A 20563-nucleotide genomic window follows, 5' to 3' on the forward strand; every position below is an offset into this window, starting at 1 on the left:
CCCTTGTTCTGAGCTTTGGAAATATACAGAGAACTAGTTATATTTGTGGACAGAACCCAGCATGGTTTTTTCCCCAAGCACATAAGATATTATACAAGTCACGATTGCACACTAATGTTAAATCAATAAAAACTTAATTGACGTCACAGGCACTCTGGAGCAAAGCCACTGTCAGGGAGATCCAAAGCAGACCTTAGTTCAGTGAAGTACCTTTAAGCAAATGAGCAGTTCCATGTCAGCAGGCTATGTAAAAATGGCACCATTTTATTCAGTAAGATCCGAAGTCAATAGGACTCATGTGCTTAGGGTGACCAATGTCCCGTTTTGCTGGGACAGTCCCTTTTTTAAGCCATCTCAGCCGTCCCCACTTTTTCCCCTAAAGGAGACATTTGTCCCGTTTGTTCTTGCTGACTTGATCAATTGGCAAGAGCAAACAGGACAAATGCCCACTTTTGTCAAGAAAGTGGGATGCGGTACCGAGGGGGCGACTGGAGATGCCAGTCCCCCGTGAGGAGGGGGCAGGGCTGGGTGTGGGGGGAAGCAGCATTCCAGCATGCTCCTCCCACCCAGGTTTCCAGCGATCAGGCTTCCAGAGACCAGGCAACAGGCTCCTGGGTTCCAGCAACCGGCAACAGCATAGGGGGCAAGTGGCTGGGGGTGTCCTGTTTTCTCTTTGGAAATATGGTCACCCTACACATGCTTAAAGCTGGGCACCTTCCTGAATCAGGGCCCCGAAGAAGCGAATTTCACATTGGCTATTAATTCTCTCTCATTTAAACAGTCTAACTTTTCTTTTTGAGTCATGATTTCCCAATGTAGGTGCAGTGTATTTATCAGAGAAATACAAATAGCAAGATAACCTGCTACGAAAAGAAGCATTTGATTCACTGTTAAACCTCTCTTGCCATTATGCGATTGGAGGAAAGTTTATGTCGTAGGTGAAATTCTGCCATGAAAGTGACTGTTTGAAAATGGCACGGTGAGGCTCCACACACATTATCTCTCAGTGACTCTATATCAGATTTACTCAGTTTACAAGTTAAAAAAGAAAAAGCCTGTTTTTCTAACTGCCAGGCCTACAAATCAGGGCTTTGGAGTGAAGCCCGGAGCTGGAGCGCAGAGCAGTAGGTTTGTGCCACGAGCTGGAGTGGAGCCAGAGCGGAGCAATTGAAAAATGTGTTTTCTCCAAATCCCTGCTACAAACTCACTCTGGAATCTAAATGTCCAGTTGGGGTCTTTCTGATTTGTGCATCATTAACAGAATCATTAACAGAATCTCTATTACTGAGAGTCAGGTTAAAATCTAGATCACTATCCCATAGCTGTGCTGGCTCTGCATGGCTCCCCAGCCTTAATTTTTTAAAGGAAGAAGCCATGATCTAGAATAAACCCAATCAGCAGACCTAATTAAGTAAAATAGTGCCATTTTTATACAGCCACTCCACTGACTATAACGACACTTTCATGGCTCTCATTTTTTCCTTCTGCTTTCATTTTCTCATTTAACTTTGGATACTTACACCTCTACTAGAGTTTTCTGCAAGATGCTTTACAAAATAAAGCTGCATGGTATTGAAAATGACTGTTATGTGGCAATTCTTTTAAATAGTCTAAGCCAGATCCTGATCTCCCAATGAAGTCAGTGGAGTTACTCTGGAGTCACACAGGTATAAGTAAAGCCTTGTCTATATTTGAAAAGTGAAGAGGCTTAACCAAACCAATTTAGTTAAATGGGTACAAACCCCTAATGTAGACTCACTTACACCAGTTTAACACTTTCTCATATAGATTTTGCATAAGTTACTTACTGACACAAGTTAGTAGAAATAAGCGTGGATTAAGCTGATGTTAATGTACCTGACTTAGAGGTTTGCACCAGTTTAACTTAATGTAGTTAAACCAGGGGACTTTTCTTGTATAGATGATGCCTGAGATGAGAATTTGGCCCTTCCCCTTTCACAGTACACTCCTCTTTTTTTTTTTGCTTTTGCTTTTCCAACCAAATATCTATTTTTTTCCCTCCCCAATTTTACTTTGAAATTTGAGGACATAAAACAAATAATTTTTGTATCTCTATGGTTTCTTTCCCTTTTCTAGGAAATGTAAAGAGCAAGCTCTTCAGAACAATAACTTATTAAACTGCTCAGTTTCTGCCCAAGTGGCACATACGAAAAAATCATCTTAGACGTCCTGTAGGCTTCCTGATTTCAAAAATACTTAAACAAGATCAACCCCCCCCCCCTGGAAATTCAGGCCCAGCCACAACAGTAGCACTTGTTGGAAAATAGGAAAATAAATGGTGTCCTGGAATTTTTAGTATTGTGAACGAAGTCAGTTTTTTATCTTACACCATTCTGCAGGAACCCAATGGGCAGCAATGCAATTATCTGTCGACTCTTCCTTCATTACAGCACTCATAGCTCTTTATTCCCTGTGCTCTATGGCAACGCTGAGAATGGGTATGAAGCATGCTGTTTTGGACCCAAGACTGATGAGATGCTTCAAACCAGAAATTCTTTACAATTTACAGGTGAGGGGAAAAACCCAAGCAATCAGAGCTGGGCAAAACCCACTGTTTCATTTCACACAAACGTTAGCTTCCTTTTCAAAATCCCCACAGGTTTGTGCTGTCTCAGTGTCTGGATTTGAACCAACTCCCCAAATGAAATATCATCGAAAGCCTCAAACGTGACCTTCTTTTGCATCAAACTGTGCGGTCATGAGTTTTCTGGGATTTTAATGCAAACCATAAACGGGCACAACTTTGCACAAAAGAGTGCAATGGCTCCCTGCATGTTTGCAAACCTTTCGACACACCTCTTCCAAGTTTCAAGGCTGTAAGTAACCTAGGTGAGTTGTATGATTTCAAATGTTGTTGTAAACATTTTCTACAGCTATGAGATTTGCTAATGGGCTCTTTAAATCTAGCAGACAATGGCCCAACGGCTGGAAGTTGAAGGTAGACAAGTTCAGAATAGAAACACAGCATACATTTTTAACAGTGAGGGTCATTAACCATAGGAAACATTTACCAAGGGCTGTGGTGGATTCTCCATCACTGGCAATTTTAAAATCAAGATTGGATGTTTTTCTAACAGATCTGCTCTAGTTCAAACGGGAATTATTTGGGGGCAATTCTCTGGCCTGTGTTATGCAGGAGGTCAGACTAGATGATCCCAGTTGTCCTTTCTGGCCTTAGAATCTCTGAATGACACCTAAAAGGGACGGCTTTCATGTTTAGAGTGCTGGAGGCCGGGTATTCCAGAATAACCCTTATTATTACCAAATCAAGAAGGTGCTGATTGTCCAAGCTGCCATCATGTAAGGGCACCAGCCACATGAATCACATGGGACAAATTCTCCTCTCCGTTACCTCAATGTAAATGTGGAATAAGCACGATGACTTCAGTTTGGTTACTCCACATTTACACTGGGGTAAAAGAGAGGAGACCGTGGCCCATTTACTTTGGGCTAAATTCTCTGCTGGTGTAAATCCACAGACATTACGCCAGTAGAGGATGGAACCTTTTATTTTAGCTTGATGGTGGCTCTGAAGATTGATAACAGAGCTGTGTTTTAACTGCAGAAAGGTTATACTTGAAGAAGCAATGTTCTACTTACAGATGATCCTCTAGGTCCGGGCTCACCTCTCTCACCAGGGATACCGGCCTCACCCTATCAGCAATATCAAAAAGTCATCGGTGCTGTTCTTCAAGCAGGAACTTCACCCTTCCCAACCCACTGTAAAACCATTAACTGCATTACAAAGGAGGTCAGTATCATTAGCCCCATTTTACAGAATGGCAAACTGAGGCAGAGAGCAGTGAAGTGACTTGCCCCAGGTCACCCAGCAGGCCAATGGCAGAGCCAAGAATAGAACCTGGGTTTCCTGAGTCCCAGTCCAGCGTATTATCCTCTAGGGCACACTGCCTCTCTAGACTGCTTGTTTGACCCCACTGCAGCAGGGTAAGTGGTATTTGAGTTTCTAATGAACTGCCATGTGACTTACATCCCACATCCCACTCCCCAGATAAAATCACACATAATGTGTCTACATCCACAAGTGAAGGACTGTTTTGTCAGCCCTCATTACCACACTGCACACACATACTTTTTATATATCTTTGTATAAAAACCACATGTGAGTGTGAGTGAGAGAGAGAGACATGTTCATATCACTTATTATGGATATGCCAAGCTCAATTGTGCCAGAGAAGCAGCATGTGAGCTCAAGCTCAGTGGTGGAACTTAAGAGGCACTGAATAGAGTTTCATGATATATATATATATAAGATGTGGAGATACCTACAGGGATACCAGGCTCTCCCGACGGACCTGCCTCTCCCATCTCTCCAGGACTACCCTGTAGTGGGGAAAATAAACAGTCAACTGGGCAGAACTTCATAGTCACTTCTGTAACTTCCCCACCAACCTGCTGGAAGGAAAAGCATGAAATTAATAAGTCTTTCTGGGGAGACAAGATAGTAAAACGTGCTAAAAGACAGCAATAAAACTCCAAGAAGAGAAGAATTCTTAGAGCATATAAAACTATAGAACAGTTATGCTAAAGTGCACATGCTGGAACTTCCAATATATTATGGAACACCATAAGTAGCAGGAATTTCCTCCTGACCTCAGCCAGTGATCAATGTACACCCTGAAGCACGAGGATTAGTAGCCTTTGTATATAGTACGTAATAATGAGGCTGATGCTAGATAGAAGATTGAAAGGGAGGGAAAGTCAGAACAAATACACTTTAATGAGCAATTTTATGATGAGTTGCCTCAATCTGTTTCAGATTTTCTTTCATCAAACATTGCTGAGAGCCAGCCTGGTGTCTCAAAGTGTAGGAATGAAATGCATTGTTGTAAAGATTCCGTGTAGCTTATCTTGAAGGGGACTGTTGATGCAGATTTACTGACAGTGCCATTTTACACATAGTGTGTGGCAGCCATGTCAAGTCTTGTGACTTCAGGGTGAAAGTTTGGCAGTAGAGAGGCAAATTCCAAAATTCTGCCACTGGTAGGGTTATCAGAGGTCTGTTGGCGGTCTTTGGAATTGAAGCAGACTGTCTAAAGAAACTTGAGGGATCTTCCCACAATTAAACCCCCTGCACTGGATATTTACTCACTGGAGACTGAACTGCGCATTTTATACTTTTGCATTTCAATTTCCTAAAATACCCGTCAAAGTGAGATCTTCAAAAGTCCTTTTGAGAAACACCTGAGAAGGTACAATGTGCACAGCAAGGCGAATATCCACACTGTGTCACCTCGACAGGTGACTCAAGCAGGCCAGTTTTAAAAAGAAATGCAGGCCCTGATCCCTAAGGACTCAATCCTGTAAATATTTATCCACGTGTTTTCAGCCCTTTGACCTCAGTGAGACTATTCTGGTGCTCAAAATTAAGCACGTGTGTAAGTGTTTGCCAGATTGGGCCTAAAACTGCAGTGCACTAAGATGACACACCCAATAGTTTCCCCGTGAAAACTCCTCCTTCACTTACTAGTTCACCCTTTGGACCCTTGTGACCTGGTCTTCCAGGTAGCCCCTGAAAAAAAAAATCACAACAACAGAAATTGTGAAATTTGTAGAAAGTAACATTTACTGTTTACTGTCTGATTAAACATATATGGGCATTTAGAATCACAGGACATAAGTTTCTATTAGAGACATTTTTCCATGTGAAAACAATGGGAGAAATTACCGTCTAGTTCATTATCCGGAGTGCTCCCCATGCACTGCCCACTGACGATAATGGGAAAGAAAGGCGAACATGAAACATACAATAATAATAATAATAGTAGTAGTTTGTACTTATATAGCACCTTCCATTCAACGATACACTTTACAAAGCAGGGGAGGGGTAAGTATTTATATCCCCATTTACTGATGAAGAAATTGGAGATCAGAGATGTTAAAATTTGGCCAACAATGTCTTAGAGTAAGTCAGCATTAGGAATACTGTAGACTCTGGTCTCCTGACTTCAAAGCCTTAGCCCCTTAAGCTAAGGGATAAATGTCATTATGATGCTAACATTTTTCCTCTTTGTTTTCTTTCTGAAATATTAGGACACACACTAGCACCATGGCAACTTGCCTAGGGTTTCAGCCGCTCTGTTGTGGTGGCACTGGGGCAAGAGGTGTGCCATTGTCAACTGAGTCACTTCACACTGACACAGCTGTGACTGACACGAGAATCTGGAGTGTTACTAGTTGATTATCGCCAACTGCAGGGGACAGAAATCACTTTATCGTCTCCTAAAGCCCCAGCAAAGTCTTTTGGCTGCAACTGGATTGGATCAGATCATTTCTCTTTAACTATGTTTCTAGCTGTATTGCCATGGTTTACTGTGCAAATATCCCAGATTGTTTCCAGTCTGTATAATATACTGTGCACAGACATTTGGTGTTCTCATGTTGCACCATGGGAAGAGAGTCTTATACATGGGCTTAAAGGTTTGAGACACATGGTGAGACAAGAGGCCAGATTTTGAAAGACATCTAGGCACATCCCAGTGAGAGTTAGATGCCTCAATGCCTTCCAAAATCTGGCCCAAGATGAGATATAACTATTCTTGTGTCCTCCATCCCAGTCAAATGACAGAGAAGTATCACTCCTACATCGGGGAAGATGTTCCAACTCCTTTATGGCAACAATACTATGATACTCACAGGAAGTCCGTTTGGCCCCTTCTCTCCAGGAGGACCGAAGCGGGCAGCATCACCCTGTAAACAGCGATAGGTTAAGATGGACAATTGACTGATCTGATGCTATTCACATTAGTCAGGAGCGACTCTTCCACAAACAGACGTTTTCCAGGCAGGCTTTATTTCCCACCCACCCAATATTTGTAGAATCCAGAATCGCTTGCCTCTCAGAAAATCTGTGCTCATTTTGATTATTATACCACACAGCGAGTTGCCTAAACCTTCTGACATTTAATTTCATTGTTCAGAGTTGGACATTTTGGATCGGATTATCTGTTCACAAGCCAGCTTCAAGCCAGTGCATCTCCACTGATTTCAGTGAGTTATTCCTGATTTACATGGCTGTTAGCGAGATCAGAATCTGCCTTAAACTTTTATAGGGCCTAATAACGTTCTAAGTCACACTGGCATAAATAAAGGAAAAAACTCCCCTGAAATCAATAAAGTTACATTGATGCAAAGAGAGTGTAAGCGAGATCAGAATCAGACCTTCGCATACATTCCTGGACAAAGATTCTAAGGGCAGTGCACCTGTCAAAATACACCTGTTGTGTCTGCAAAAACCATATGAAGGCCCCAATTGGCATCTGAAGGTGCAAAATGGGTAACTGCAATGCCTGTGTGCACACAAAGGATGAGATTCCAAAAGCATCTAGAGGAAGTAGGCACCCAACTCCCATTGACTGTTTTAGGTGTTTTTGAAAACCCTTCCCAGCTTCTAATTTCTCACTTGTGAAGGCTGTCCCTTTTTCCCAGGACCAATAGGTTTATTTCCATGAGATCACCTGCCAGGGTCTACTTCAGAAATCTGAACTCGACAGTTACATGTCTAACTCTCTAGCACTTAACAGCGCTTTCCTTGTACGTGATGAGAACAAAAGGATGTCTCCACCAATAGCTCTGAAAGGACATTAAACATTTATCATAAGGAGGCCCCTTATACTGCAGGTTTTGCCACAAATAAGTGGCTTTAGAATTAGTCATTGTGTAATAAGGATCTGTCACTTAACCCTGGTAATATCAGTTAATTCTGTTCATTATGTCACATAATCTTTGGGTTTAATTTCTTGTTGGGATTTCCCCAGGGTGATCAGTGTGAACTATCTTCCTCTTCTGCCTCAGTGACACTACAGGAAATCTCTCTCTTGAGCCAAAGTCTTTCGATCGTTGCTTTTTCTTCAGGAAAGTCTATACCTGGGCACAGTGGATGACAGCAATTGAAATCTTTCTGCGTGGTGTTGAAATAGGATTTTACAAACCTTCTCACCATCGAGTCCGGGTGTTCCATCTCGTCCATCTTTGCCAGGCATGCCCTGAATAAGCGCACAATGCAGAATAAGATTGTGACACAGACACCATTGATTACAAACTCTCATGCAAAGGTTCAGAAACATATAAGGATCAGTCAGTCCTTTAGTGTTGAATTATAAAGTCCCCTAAAAGTATTAGGCTATGTCTACACTACTGCCGGATTGACGCTCTGGCAATTGATGCACCAGGGGTCGATTTAGCGGGTCTACTGAAGACCCGCTAAATTGACAGCAGAGCGCTCTCCGGTTCACCTCGGTACTCCACCCGGAACGAGAAGAGTAAGATAAGTCAACGGGAGACAGCGTGGCGTAGACACCACAGTAAGTCAACCTAAGCGACATCGACTGCGTAACTTAGGTCGACTTACCGTGGAAGTGTAGAAATAGCCTTAATGAGCAATAAGTTCCTACGAATCCACCACTGGTTATAGGTTTCACTAACTTTGGATATGATGTTGCAGGTCATCTATTCTTAACCACAATATAAATTCTAGATCATAAAAATACAGCCCAGATTCTAATTCCAGAGAACGCAGCACTAACAAATTCCACAAACACAGATACACTTCAGTTACCCAATGTCACCATTACTGTCCAATATATTTTAAATTTTAAGCCAGAACCAGTAAGTGACTTGATTATATTAAATTTCAGGGTTACATTTTCATATGCATCCTCTACATTTAGCCCTGTGACGTTTTAAGTCTGCAGACCTTTCCATTTAGACAGCCGACTGCAGAAATGCTGCTTGGGCATTAAATTGTAGGTGTAACTGTCCAGTCAGATTGTGCAGCCTTCACTCCTGTTAGGAAACAGTCAGGCAAATAGTCCCATCAACTGCAATGGGCCAAATTAACGAATGGGCCAAATTCCAAACTTACTGAGGTCAAAGGGAAATTTGCCACTGACTTCTACAGAACCAGCTCCGGGCTTGAACATGAGTATAGATTGCATAAACAAACCCTCAGTGTCCAGGTTCAGACAACTTTGAAAATGTAGCCCTTGATGTGGAGACTACATCAAACAGAAACAACATAAAAGCTCTTCTAACATTTGCTGTACTGTAAAGTCATGAACCAGGGAACACAGAGACTTGTAATTTTAAAATCTGACTTACAGGTTCTCCTATGGGTCCACCGGTCCCTGGTGATCCTTTTGGTCCAGGTCTACCCTAGAAACACACAAGTCATTTATCATCCAGTGCTGGAAATATCCAGAGAAACGGCCTTTAGGTAAAAGCATTAAATAAATTCAACATTCCAATGTTAACAGTATAGGTTCGTTTCATTCAGTTTGTGTTTGACCTTGAGCTATCCACAGATGGATAACTAGCTCATTTAGAGCATGAGATGAGCGGAAGATGTGTGCTCATCACGTCTCAGCATCAGCAGCCTGACTCAAATGAGCAAACTCCCACTGACACCAATGGCTGCTGAATCAAGCCCCGAGCCCATAGGCCCACACTTTTAAAGGTATTTATATGTTGCTCCACTTAGTGTTCTAAGGCCTAAGTGACTTAGATGGCTAGGCATTTAGCGGCCTAAGTCCAATTGATTTTCAGTGAGAGACTGGTTTCTTAGGACTAGTCTAGCTATTCACGTAGCTGAAGTCGAAGTATCTTAGTTCGACTTACCTGGCCGTCCTCATGGCGGCAAGTCGACTGCCGCAGCTCCCCCATCGACTCCGCTTACTCCTCCTGCCGAGGTGGAGTACGGGCGTCGATTCGGGGATCGATTTATCGCGTCTAGACAAGACGTGATAAATCGATCCCCAATGGATTGATTACTACCCACCAATCTGGCGGGTAGTGTAGACGTGGCCTAAGTCACTTTTGAAAATGGGATGTAGCTGAGTAGGTAATTTAGACCTTGCAATACTTAGTGGCAGAATGCCTAGACACCATTACAAATGTGAGCCTTAAAGCTCAGCTTTCTCAGAATGGCTGGGAAAATATCCTTGCTTTCCTTCCACTCACTTGAGCCCTGCTTGATGGGAAATATCAAGGATTAAATAACTAGTCTGACCAATGGAACCAGTAAAAGGATTAGGAGTATAGAAATCTTGCTAAACTCTACTCTTGTTCCAACCTGAACTTCTGACAAAAAGATACAACAAATGATTGAACTGTGTACAAGGTAATATCCTGTCGAAAGCTCTGACCTATGACCGGATATAATACATGCACAAGCGCACTATTTTCCATGAAGAAAACTTATAAAAGTTTGTTTCTAAAGATCTTTCCTAGATTCATTTTAAGAGCAGCAATAATATTTTTAACACTCGGATTCACAGAAATAGTAACTACCACTACTTAGTGATTTTCATTCACAGACCCGGAAGTGATTTATAAGGATTAATAGGTATCATCCCCATTTTACAAATTGGGAAACTGAGGCACAGAGCGATTAAGTAACTTGCCCAAGCCCATCCAGAGAATTGAGAGCAGAACTGGGAACAGAACTATCTTCCATCTCCTGATAAGTAGCAGTTGCTACATAAAGACATTTCAGAAGGATTTCTTGCAAAATTAAGTTGACATGGGACCTGGGATCAAGGACATAACATCTCACACTGGAAGGTAAATGCAGTGCTCTGAGACCCTATTGGAGCACAGGGTTGAGTTAAACAGATCCAAGGATTCTCCTTGAATCCATCTATGTGTCTCCTCCCCAGAAGTGCCTCTCATCCAGAGGCATGAAGGTTGTCAGTTTCTAACCTACCTTGAGAATTTTTCCTTCTGCCAGCGAAGCGACACAAATAGAATTAAGGCTCAACTCTTTCGTACAACTGCAAACTAGACTTCATGTTCATTATTTTAGTAGGCAAGTGTTTTATTGCACTTACAGTATCCCCTTTGGGCCCTCTGAACCCTTGAGGTCCTCTGTCTCCTCGGTCTCCCTGGAATGATATAAGAAAACCCATTAACCATCTGCGTCTTGATGACCAGATGGTCTCCATGCTGTTCCCAGGAATTAGCCATGCCAGGCATGAGGGATGCCCACGTTTCCCTAGGAGCGCTGCAATGCTTTCACAGTTACACTCGCTAACAGTGTGCACATGGGTGGGTTGCAATTGGGGCTCAGGCAGTGATCCCACAGGGTAGAGACGCTCTTCCCCACGTTCATCTGAAGTACGATCTTTGTTAAATACGGTGGTGAGGCTGGAGGGAAACGTCACCTGTTACCACTTGGATGCTGACTGCAGTAGTTCAATGCCTGCTGTGTGGGAAAGTGACAAGACCTGAACTTAGTTCACTTGGGGTGAATTTCCCCAGTGTAGTGGACCAGCTGCAGCCCCACCATTGGAGGGCGTGGATGGTTGCAAAGCAAATGGGCTAAGGGACTCTGCATCCACCATGCAACATAGAACTGGGCTCCATATAAACCACAGCGGAGGAGAGGCTTGGTGGCAGGGCAGGCAGGGTGGATGGTGTGGTTACTGGCTCCACAATCCCATGGCTCAAGTGTCCCTAAGTCTTAAAACAGGGACCTATAATTGGGCAGTCTAGAGAGACTGGAGATCTGCCCACGGAGGCGGTGGGTGTGTGGAATCTGTCCCCCCACCCCAAGCCCATCACAGTTCTCCTGCACAACTCCCATTCACTCAGGATTTGTGCAAAAGGTTGTGTAATTGCATCCTTGGCACAGAACAGAATATTTTACCTTGGGGAAAAATGGTCTTCTGGACTGGGAGCTAAACATGGATCTGGCCGGGAGGAGGGAACCGCAGGAGAGCAGATGTGGAGCTTGCTCAGCCTCCTCTTACCAAGCGGAACATCTCCCCGCATAGAAGGCGTGAACAAAGCACAGAAAAGGGGAGCCCACATCTGCTGAAGTGTGTGTGGAGGGAAAGGTGGACAATGAAGAACTATGGGAAGTGTTGAACCTACGAGGGCCAGAATGAGAACTTGTCGGTGGTTGGGGGAGGACAGCATGACATCTGGGGCAGAGGAGATGATGTAGCTCTTAGTGTGTGTATGTATGTGTGTGTGTGTGGGGGGGGGGAATAAGGGGCTGAGGAAGGTGGGAACAATCCAGTATCAGATGGGAGAGGTACAAGTGGGAACCAGGAAGGTCTTTATGGAAATACAATTGCATGTGCACATCTCACTCAGTGAGCACTGTGCTGACGTGCGTTCTTTCTGGTGAGGGAACTGGGCGGTTCTGTTGTTCACTGGCAGTGGAAGGTTTGGCCTGGTGAACGCAAGCATTAGGCACCAATAGTGACATTAGAAGTCATGGCCATGAGGATTCAAAGGAAACTCTACAAAAGTAAGAATGGATACATACTGCTTTCCCCGGAGGTCCTGGGATTCCTGGTGGCCCTCTGAAACCAATAGGTCCCTAAAACCAATAAAACAGCATTAAAATGCGGCCATCAGGACTCTTTTGGACCAAACACCCTAGCCACACCCCTAGCTGAATTATTTTTACAAAGCAAGAACGCACATACATGTCAATGGAAAGACGCAACATGCTCCTTAGTAACTGTTAGGATCTTAATAGACTCCAGCAGAGGATCTTGGTCTAAACCAGCAGGTTTTCACTCTGGGTCTCCTTGCTGTTATCTCCTCACTAGACTCATAACACTCACAGCTGTGAAGCCTTGGTAACGTACTTGGCCCTACAGAAGGACATGGCATCTTCAAGCTCAGCTGTTAACTCCTGAGCTAATGTCCAGGCACACCCGAAGAAGACCATGCTGGTCAGCCACCCTTGTTCAGTAAGGGCTTGATTCTACTCTCACTGAAGTCAGTGGTACAGGATTGGACACCGTAGGACATCAATGTTCATGATTCTCCTCCCCCCATGTACTAAAAATCTTTGTCCTCCCATTGGTTCTTCAGCTTTTCTTTCCAGATGGGAATCACATGCAAAACATGGAGAAGATGTTCCATTCCCCGGCCCTTTGCAAGGCTCAACAGCATCTTCGTATCGTCACAGGAGATCAACTTGTCCCCCCACGCTTAGGTTATTACTCTAAGATAAGGTCCGATCCTGTGGATAGCCCATGCACAGAACTGCCGCTGTCTTCAAGGTGAGTCCCCTGCCTGGAGAGCTTGCAGGATTACGCCCACAGTCTGCACCCTCATGGGCTTCCCTTGTCCAGTCATCCCACAGGGCAACGGGAAGTAATGCCACATGTAACTTTATTCACACAGTGTCTAATAGCTGCCAAGAATGTTACTCTTGCAGGACATGGACAGGAAATTAATTAGAGGCAGTGACCTCTAACAGGGCCATTGGACTTTATTCTGCATGGGTTTAATGAGGGAAAAGTCTAGGGGAAAGTCTGGAGAAGATGATAGTTACTTACCCTGTCCCCGACTGGACCCTCTGGGCCAATGAGGCCTCTTAACCCTCTTGGCCCCTAGGTGATAAAAACAACCCGTTAAAAGCCAATCAGTCAAATATAAAACAGTGAAGCGGAAAGAGATAAAAACGGGGAAGTTAAAACCTAAAAACCAAGGCAAAGAAGCCTTAAGAAACAGTGATGAGCAGAGGGATTTGGGGACGACAACAAACCCTGTCCTCAAGAACCTCTCCCCAAAGCAGAGAGGGCTCAGACTGAGACAATACAGTCTGGTTCTTCTGTTGGAGAGGGATAGATTCGGGGGGGGGGGTGTAACGGGGTGGGGGGACTTGCCCTTGGGCTGGGGAGCCTGAGGCCAAGCCAACCCTGATGACAGAATGAGCCCCACTTGAGGGGAATCAGGCAATTTTCTATTTATAGCAGACAGAGGCGGCAATAAGGGAGATGCTCAAGAGGCTGTAGCGAGAGAGGCGCCTGCTGGGAAAACCCAGAGACCAGGGGAATTGCTGCAGCTAGGAAGTGCTGGGAGCAGCCTCCTAAGGCAGGAAGGACTCTGACCAGACGGGGGTGGGGGTTGGGCTGTACCGAGCTGAAGGCTGGAGGGGAAAACTTTTGTGTTTCGCTTTGAACTTTAAGTTAATAAATCAGACCCTACGGAGGGCAGTTGTGATCGCACTGGAAAAGCCCCGTGTGGGGTTTATTTGGGGATCCAAGAAGGGAACCTGAGCTGAGGTGCTGTGTGCAGGGCTGCACTGAGGCCACCAGACAGCACTGTGAGGCCGCCACGCTTTTACCATGGGGATCCATACGACCCAGTGCAGAGCTCAGTCCCATTACCATCCAAACGTGGCACGGGCCCTTCGGCCTCCACCTGGGCCCACGAGATGGGTATTCACTTTAATGTTTCATCCACAGGATGGCACCACTACCAGGCCCGAAGCAAGGCCCATGCAAGACAAAGGGAGTCTTTCCATGGACGTCAGTGGCTTTGGATCAGGCTGTTACCAGCAGTGCACTGCCGTGTCCACAATGGGTGAGAGGGGCTGGCCTGGGACTCGATCCCAGAGCCACATGGACAGACCCCAACCGTTCGCATTTCACACTGAAACCCTGCGTGACTGTGGGGAGCATCAGGGGACTGCTCTGGTTTGAAAGGCAGATTTTACCTGCAGGCCGACGCTGCCTGGAATCCCTGGAGGACCTGGAGGGCCAGCGTCTCCCTGGGGATAGAAAACCAGAGAGTTAGACAAGATGCAGTGATAAACCTCACCCTGGATCCTGGTAACTTTCTTCCCAAGAATCTTCTCCATGCTAACTCTCCCCACCAATCACTTCCCCGGACCCTCCCTCACCAAAACTATGGCCTCATGTTCTGCCTCTATGCAATTTCTTCCACCCACAAATAGCGTCTCTGTCAATTGGTCAGATAGTGAAGGCAACTAACCAACCAACTTGTGTGATCAATGCAGCGTTTGCATGAGCTGCAAAATTAGGCACAGCAAAACTACAGGTGCCAATTTAGAGTCCATGCTTGAAATTTGTGATCATAAAAATGATTCATTTTTTTTAGCTGAAATATTCTCTCTCACACATGAAATGATGGAGGCTAATGATCTTCAGTCCACATGCCAAGTACAATCAAATAACGGACTTTCCCTTGCTGTCTCATTCTGCCCTGGCATCATCCTGAGAGAAATCCCTTGGTCTTAACGCTTAAAAAAAAAAAATCTAATTATTTTCTTTAAACAGAGTTTTACCTTCTCACCATCTTTTCCTGTTTCCCCGGGTTCTCCTTTGTGGCCTGTATGCCCCTAAAAATAAAATCAAGAATGAGCTGAGAGTTTCATTATTGCCCTGCAGCAGGCTAAGCTATATAAGAGAGACACAGGATTTAAAGCAAGGCAGGGAACTGACTGAAGTTATTGGAGAGGAATTTACACATCTGCTGGGTAGCATCATTCCTCATTTCCTGGACGGGCGTTGCATTTAGGATAGACAAGCAGTTGATCAAGACGTGTCCGTGTCTATTGGAATGTATTCTACTGAAGTTGTGAAGGATGGGTAACATTTTCAAAAATGCCGAAGTCCTATTTTCAAAAGCTTCTTCCAATGGAGACTTTAGGTTCCTGTAACAGGGTGACATGCCCCAGGGCTAAGCCAGCCCCGATTACAGGACTAGCCACACCTAGGTTGAATCAGGCAGATCCTGGGATAAAAACTGGGCAGGAAGTTGCTGTGGGGTGGGGAAGCCCAGGAGACTGCAGGGCCCTGAGTCAGCAGGGGAAATGCTGAAGAAGCAGGAGAGAGTGGGAGAAAGCTCTCAAGGCAGAGAGGTCTGGGAGAGACCTTGTGCACGCAGGGGAGAGACTGTAAAGGCCGGCTGGGATGAAGGCTGTGAGAGTTTGTATTATTTGGGATTAGTCAGGAGAGAGACACTGAACTGCTTGGTGCTGGTATGTATCAAAGGACTAAATAAATGGGAACCACCTTTGAACTGTGAATTCTGAACGGGCCCTGAAAAGGAGGAAACAGAGGCAGGGCACCACAGAGTGATCTCTGGCCACGAGGGGGCTGCCCATGTTACAGTTCCTAAATGCCTAAGGGTAAAATTTTCAAAAGCATCTAAGAACCAAAAGTCCTAGTCACTTTTGAAAATGGGATTTAAGTGCTTTTGAAAATGCTAACCTATGTCACTTTTGAAAATGGGGTTTGGGTGCTTTTGAAAAAATGTTACCCTAGGTCTTTACATTTTTTTAAAAGCCCATTTATGCAAAAGGGTATTTAATCTTCCATAGCTTATTGTTACAGCTCCGGCAACCCCATCAGGCTGGCAATGAACCCATATCCACTCCAATGATCTTGATATAAAACTCTTCCTTGCTTCAGCCTTGAACTTACATACTGCCAGCAGCACATTGTAAACTGGGCAGCAGTTGGGTTCTACGGTAGGTGGGAAATAGGCTGAAATGGTATTTGGTCACGTGAGTTATGCCCTCCACAATACAATAGGTATCTCTGCATCACAGTGATAAGTGTACTTGAAAAACCTGGGATGTGTTTCTGAGGGGATGGGGAGGCAGGCATGGGCTACCTGTGCTCCAGCTAGCATGTTAAAAAGAGCAGCAGCTCGGGCTACTTGCCCGAGACATGCCCGGGGGTTTTACTCAGGTAGCTATCCCGAACCGCTGCCCTGCTACCCCAGACACACTCCTATTTTTAGCGCACTAGTTGGAGCAGAGCAAGTACATCTGTCTATGTGCGCTGGGGGGCATAACTCACTCCTCCCAGTTGCAGTGGAGACAGTCAAAATGACAGCTAACAGAGAGGGACTCTGAGCTCAATCCTGCAAGGAGCTGGAGTCCCAATTTAGCAAAGCACTTAAGCACGTGCTTAACTTTAAGCACTGCAAATTCTCCCACTGCAGTCAATGGGGGTGTGTGTGGTTAAGTGCTCTGGTGGATGGGGGCACCTGGCGGGATCAAGCCCTGTGCGTTTGGAACTCCCATGGACGTTAATGGGAACACCATGTGCTGGGAGCAGGATGGGACCTGTATCCTTCACTTGTCTCTTGAAAATAAAAGCTGGTGGCATTTTGTGTCTGGGTAACGTACTCCAAGACCCACCGGCTCGGATAAAGGAGGACTGCAGTGTACTTTGTACAGCGTGAACCTGAGTCCTGCTCTCAGCCGCAGGGCCTCCCGCTGCCACACGTTCTGGGACTCAACTCCTTGTGTTTACAGAGGATATTTTTCTTACCTTGAATCCTGGCATTCCTGGAGGACCCGGAGGGCCTGGGGGGCAGAGAGCTGGGCACTGCACAAAACAAACATCCGTGGGTTTAGCTAGCACAGACAATGGGTGTTTGGAGCAAGGTGGGTGTCATTATTATTGAGGGGGAAAATATGCTGGTCAATAATACTAACACTAATACCTAGCTCTTATACACTGTTTGCAGGGTTGCTGTAGCCGTGTCGGTTCCAGGATACGAGAGAGACAAGGCGGGGGAAGTAATATCTGTTATTGGACCAACTTCTGTTGGAGAGAGAGAGAAGCTTTGGAGCCACACAAAGCTCTTCCTCAGGTCTGGGAAAGGCACTCAGTGTGTTAACTGCCCAATTCATCTTGCATGTTCCGCCGTGTCACACTGACGGCAAGTCTACACTTAAAACGCTGCGTGGGCAGTTTGCACTGCTGTAATGCTTTCAGGAAGATGAGGGGAGAGAGGTCTCCGGTCGGCATAGTTAATCCACCTCCCCGAGAGGACTAACTCTCCTGCTGACACAGCGCTCTCTACATGGGGGGTTAGGTTGGTATGACTACCTCAGGGGTGTGGATTTTTCACACCCCTGAGCGAAGTACTCATACCGATATAGGTATGCAGTGTAGACAGGACCTGAGTACCTTTCCCAGACTGGAAGAAGAGCTCTGTGTAGCCTGAAAGCTTGTCTCTCTCACCAACAGAAGTTGGTCCCATAAAAGATATTACCTCCCTCACCTTGTAGCTCTTATAGCACTTTTCATCAGTAGAACTCAAGCACTTTACAGAGGAGGCCAGAATCACTATCCCATTTTACAGATGGGGCAACTGAAGCACAGGGAGATGAAGTGACTTGCCCTAGGTCACCCAGCAGGCCAGTGGCAGAGCTGGGAATAGAACCCAGATCTCCTGAGTCCCCATTCAGTGCTCTATCCACTAGAAGACACTGCCTCCAAAAACTGAACATTTCATGGAAAAAAATCGACATTTTTCAGCAAAATTGTAGAAATATTTAGTCCAGTTCTAGTTAATAACCTCCAGGTTTGCTTCCTGTGATGCTGGAATCTGTTCTGTGGCCTAATTAGAGAGAGCGATTAACACACAAAAGAGGTAATGACTGCCACTTCATAGCACCTTTCAACAACAGGAGAGGATTTTCTCAAGTCTAAACTTAGCAGGTGGCCTCAGGGTCTTGGAAGCAAAACATGAAACAAAGCTGGGCACATGGATGGATTCTGTAATCCAGGCCGTAAAGCCCCAACTCAATTTTAAACATCTCCTATGAACATATACCTAGGAACTCAGGACTGGATTGGACCCCCTGGGTCACTGAATCCAGCCCCCTGCTATCACAGGCAACTCCAGCACAGAATCCTGTTCATAAACTTACCAAGCTCCATATTAAAACTAGTTAGGTTATTTGACCTCACTGTTCCTATTGGAACCTCATGCCTTAGAAAACCTTCTTCTTTTGCATCACCCCAGCCAATCACCTGCTGTACACGTCAATGGGAGTTGCATTCCTGGATCGAGAGTAATATGATCTCGTCTATCTAGACTTCCTAACAGTGACTGTAACCCTGGCTGAGTCTGGAAAAGATAGGACTTAGAGACATCAATACTCACTTCAGTGGACTTTGAATCCAGCCCCAAACCTCCTTATTCTAAACAGAACAAGGATATTTATTTACAGCAGACCATGTCCTCTGATCTTGCTCTGCTGAAAACCTGGGGCTCAATCATGCAAACAATTAGGAATACACTTAACTTTACGCCCATTTGAAGCTGTATTGATGTCACCTGATCAAAGGAAAAGCTCATGCATAAGAGTTTATAGGAATGGGAATTCAGTTAAAAATGAAGCAAACTATTGACAGATTCTCAAGCTGTGTCTGGCCCACATGGGAGAGTCTTCTAGGATTTCACAGGGACTAAATCAAAAGCTGTATACAAGTTTAAGAGGATTCTATACCTAGTACTTCAAAAAAATCTATAGAACATTCGAGAACGAGATCCTTCTATAGGTTTTTTTTTAAAACCTTTGTTTATAATTCTGTAGCAGGGAGATAATTTTCTATTAAATTCTATAGGGTGGCCTAAAAAATTACCAAAAAAGGTATTTTCTGTTATATTCCATAAGTCTTTCCCATAAGACAGTGTCAACAAGACAGAAGCTTTTTCAGAGTACTCTAATTAGGAAAGCAAAGAAGCTGTCATAACAACAGCTGTGAAATCTTGAAATGTCATTTATATCGCTCATTACCTTAATGTCTGTTTCATTCCTTTGAAATAAAGAAATCAAGATATTTGCCCAAAAAGGAAAGAACAAACAAGGCTTATGCCCCTGGGAACAAGGTGCTGCTGCCCAGGGAAATAAACAGCAAAACAAATTTGACCTTTTCTGGTTGAAACAGATGCATGAAAAATTGTCATCGGTTGTCAAATGCTAAAATTTGCTTTTTATTAAACTGGCAAGGGATCAAACATATGCAAAATTGGCACTAGGGAAGCAAGGAACAAACTGAAGTAAAATGACAAGGAATATCCTGAAACAGCACTAAAATATCTGCATACTTGAAAGAGTCCAAGGCCCTGATAGGGCAAAGACTCGTGCACCTGGAAGACATTAGCCACACAAACAACTCCATTAATTTAATGGGTAAGGCTACCATGTTTGCATGATCTAGCCCTTGCACATTAAAACAGACCTATGTTCACCCAAATTCATACATAAAAAATTATTTAAGGGGTTAAGTTAACAATGTGTTGCTACAATATAAAGAAAAACCTACCTGAAGGTCCCCACCGCCATCAGGAAGAACCCCTGGAAGACCCTATAACCAAGAACATTTGGACTTTTAAATATATCAACACAAAGCACCAAAGAAAATGTTATCTCCAAAAAACATATTTTATTGACACAGATATTTTCCACGTCTGTATTTCCTTTTCATTCGAGCCTCTCAAAGCACTTCACAGACATTCATGAGTTAGCTAGGTCAATAGATTTACACTCCTTTTACAGAGAGGTAAATCTAGGTTGAATGGCTTGCCCGAGTCACACAAGGTAAAATTCACCCCTTGGCAGATGGCCAACACCAGGCCTATGAGCCACTTATGGATGAAGTGAGGTCACGCACCTCAAATCGGTGGCAGAGTTAGCAGCAGAACCCCAGAATCCAGGAGCCCTGACAGCTAGTCATGTGCTCTAACCACTAGACCATACAGCTACCAACACAATGGCTGTGGCTTAAGCAGACCAACATAGAGGTGTGGTTATAGCTGCAGGATGTGGGGAGGAACCATGTTTTCCAAGGAGTAAATTTTCCAGAGGGAACCCCAATTCCAGTTCCCCAAGATTGTTATCTTCAAGAGAATTTCCCTTTATGGGGGTGGGACTTTCCACTCATTGTCTAATGCGGATGTCTTTAAAGGAGACCCATCTCCTCAGTTATAGGTAATTACCAACAAC

General features: G+C 44.6%; 1 protein-coding gene across 1 annotated transcript in view; it reads right to left on the bottom strand.

The window, feature by feature from the left end:
- Positions 1-20563, bottom strand: part of COL9A3 (collagen type IX alpha 3 chain) — a 67411-nt gene that overhangs the window by 21704 nt on the left and 25144 nt on the right. The window contains exons 10-22 of the mRNA XM_044986376.1: positions 19884-19925; positions 17091-17147; positions 15092-15145; positions 14501-14554; positions 13338-13391; positions 12311-12364; positions 10866-10919; positions 9139-9192; positions 7971-8024; positions 6676-6729; positions 5507-5551; positions 4309-4362; positions 3622-3675 (exon numbers count right to left, since the gene is read on the bottom strand). Coding sequence (XP_044842311.1) covers positions 3622-3675; positions 4309-4362; positions 5507-5551; positions 6676-6729; positions 7971-8024; positions 9139-9192; positions 10866-10919; positions 12311-12364; positions 13338-13391; positions 14501-14554; positions 15092-15145; positions 17091-17147; positions 19884-19925 — 684 coding nt within the window. The remainder of the gene's footprint in view (positions 1-3621; positions 3676-4308; positions 4363-5506; positions 5552-6675; positions 6730-7970; positions 8025-9138; positions 9193-10865; positions 10920-12310; positions 12365-13337; positions 13392-14500; positions 14555-15091; positions 15146-17090; positions 17148-19883; positions 19926-20563) is intronic.

Source organism: Mauremys mutica, chromosome 13, assembly GCF_020497125.1.
Source record: "Mauremys mutica isolate MM-2020 ecotype Southern chromosome 13, ASM2049712v1, whole genome shotgun sequence".
Taxonomy (NCBI): Eukaryota; Metazoa; Chordata; order Testudines; family Geoemydidae; genus Mauremys; species Mauremys mutica.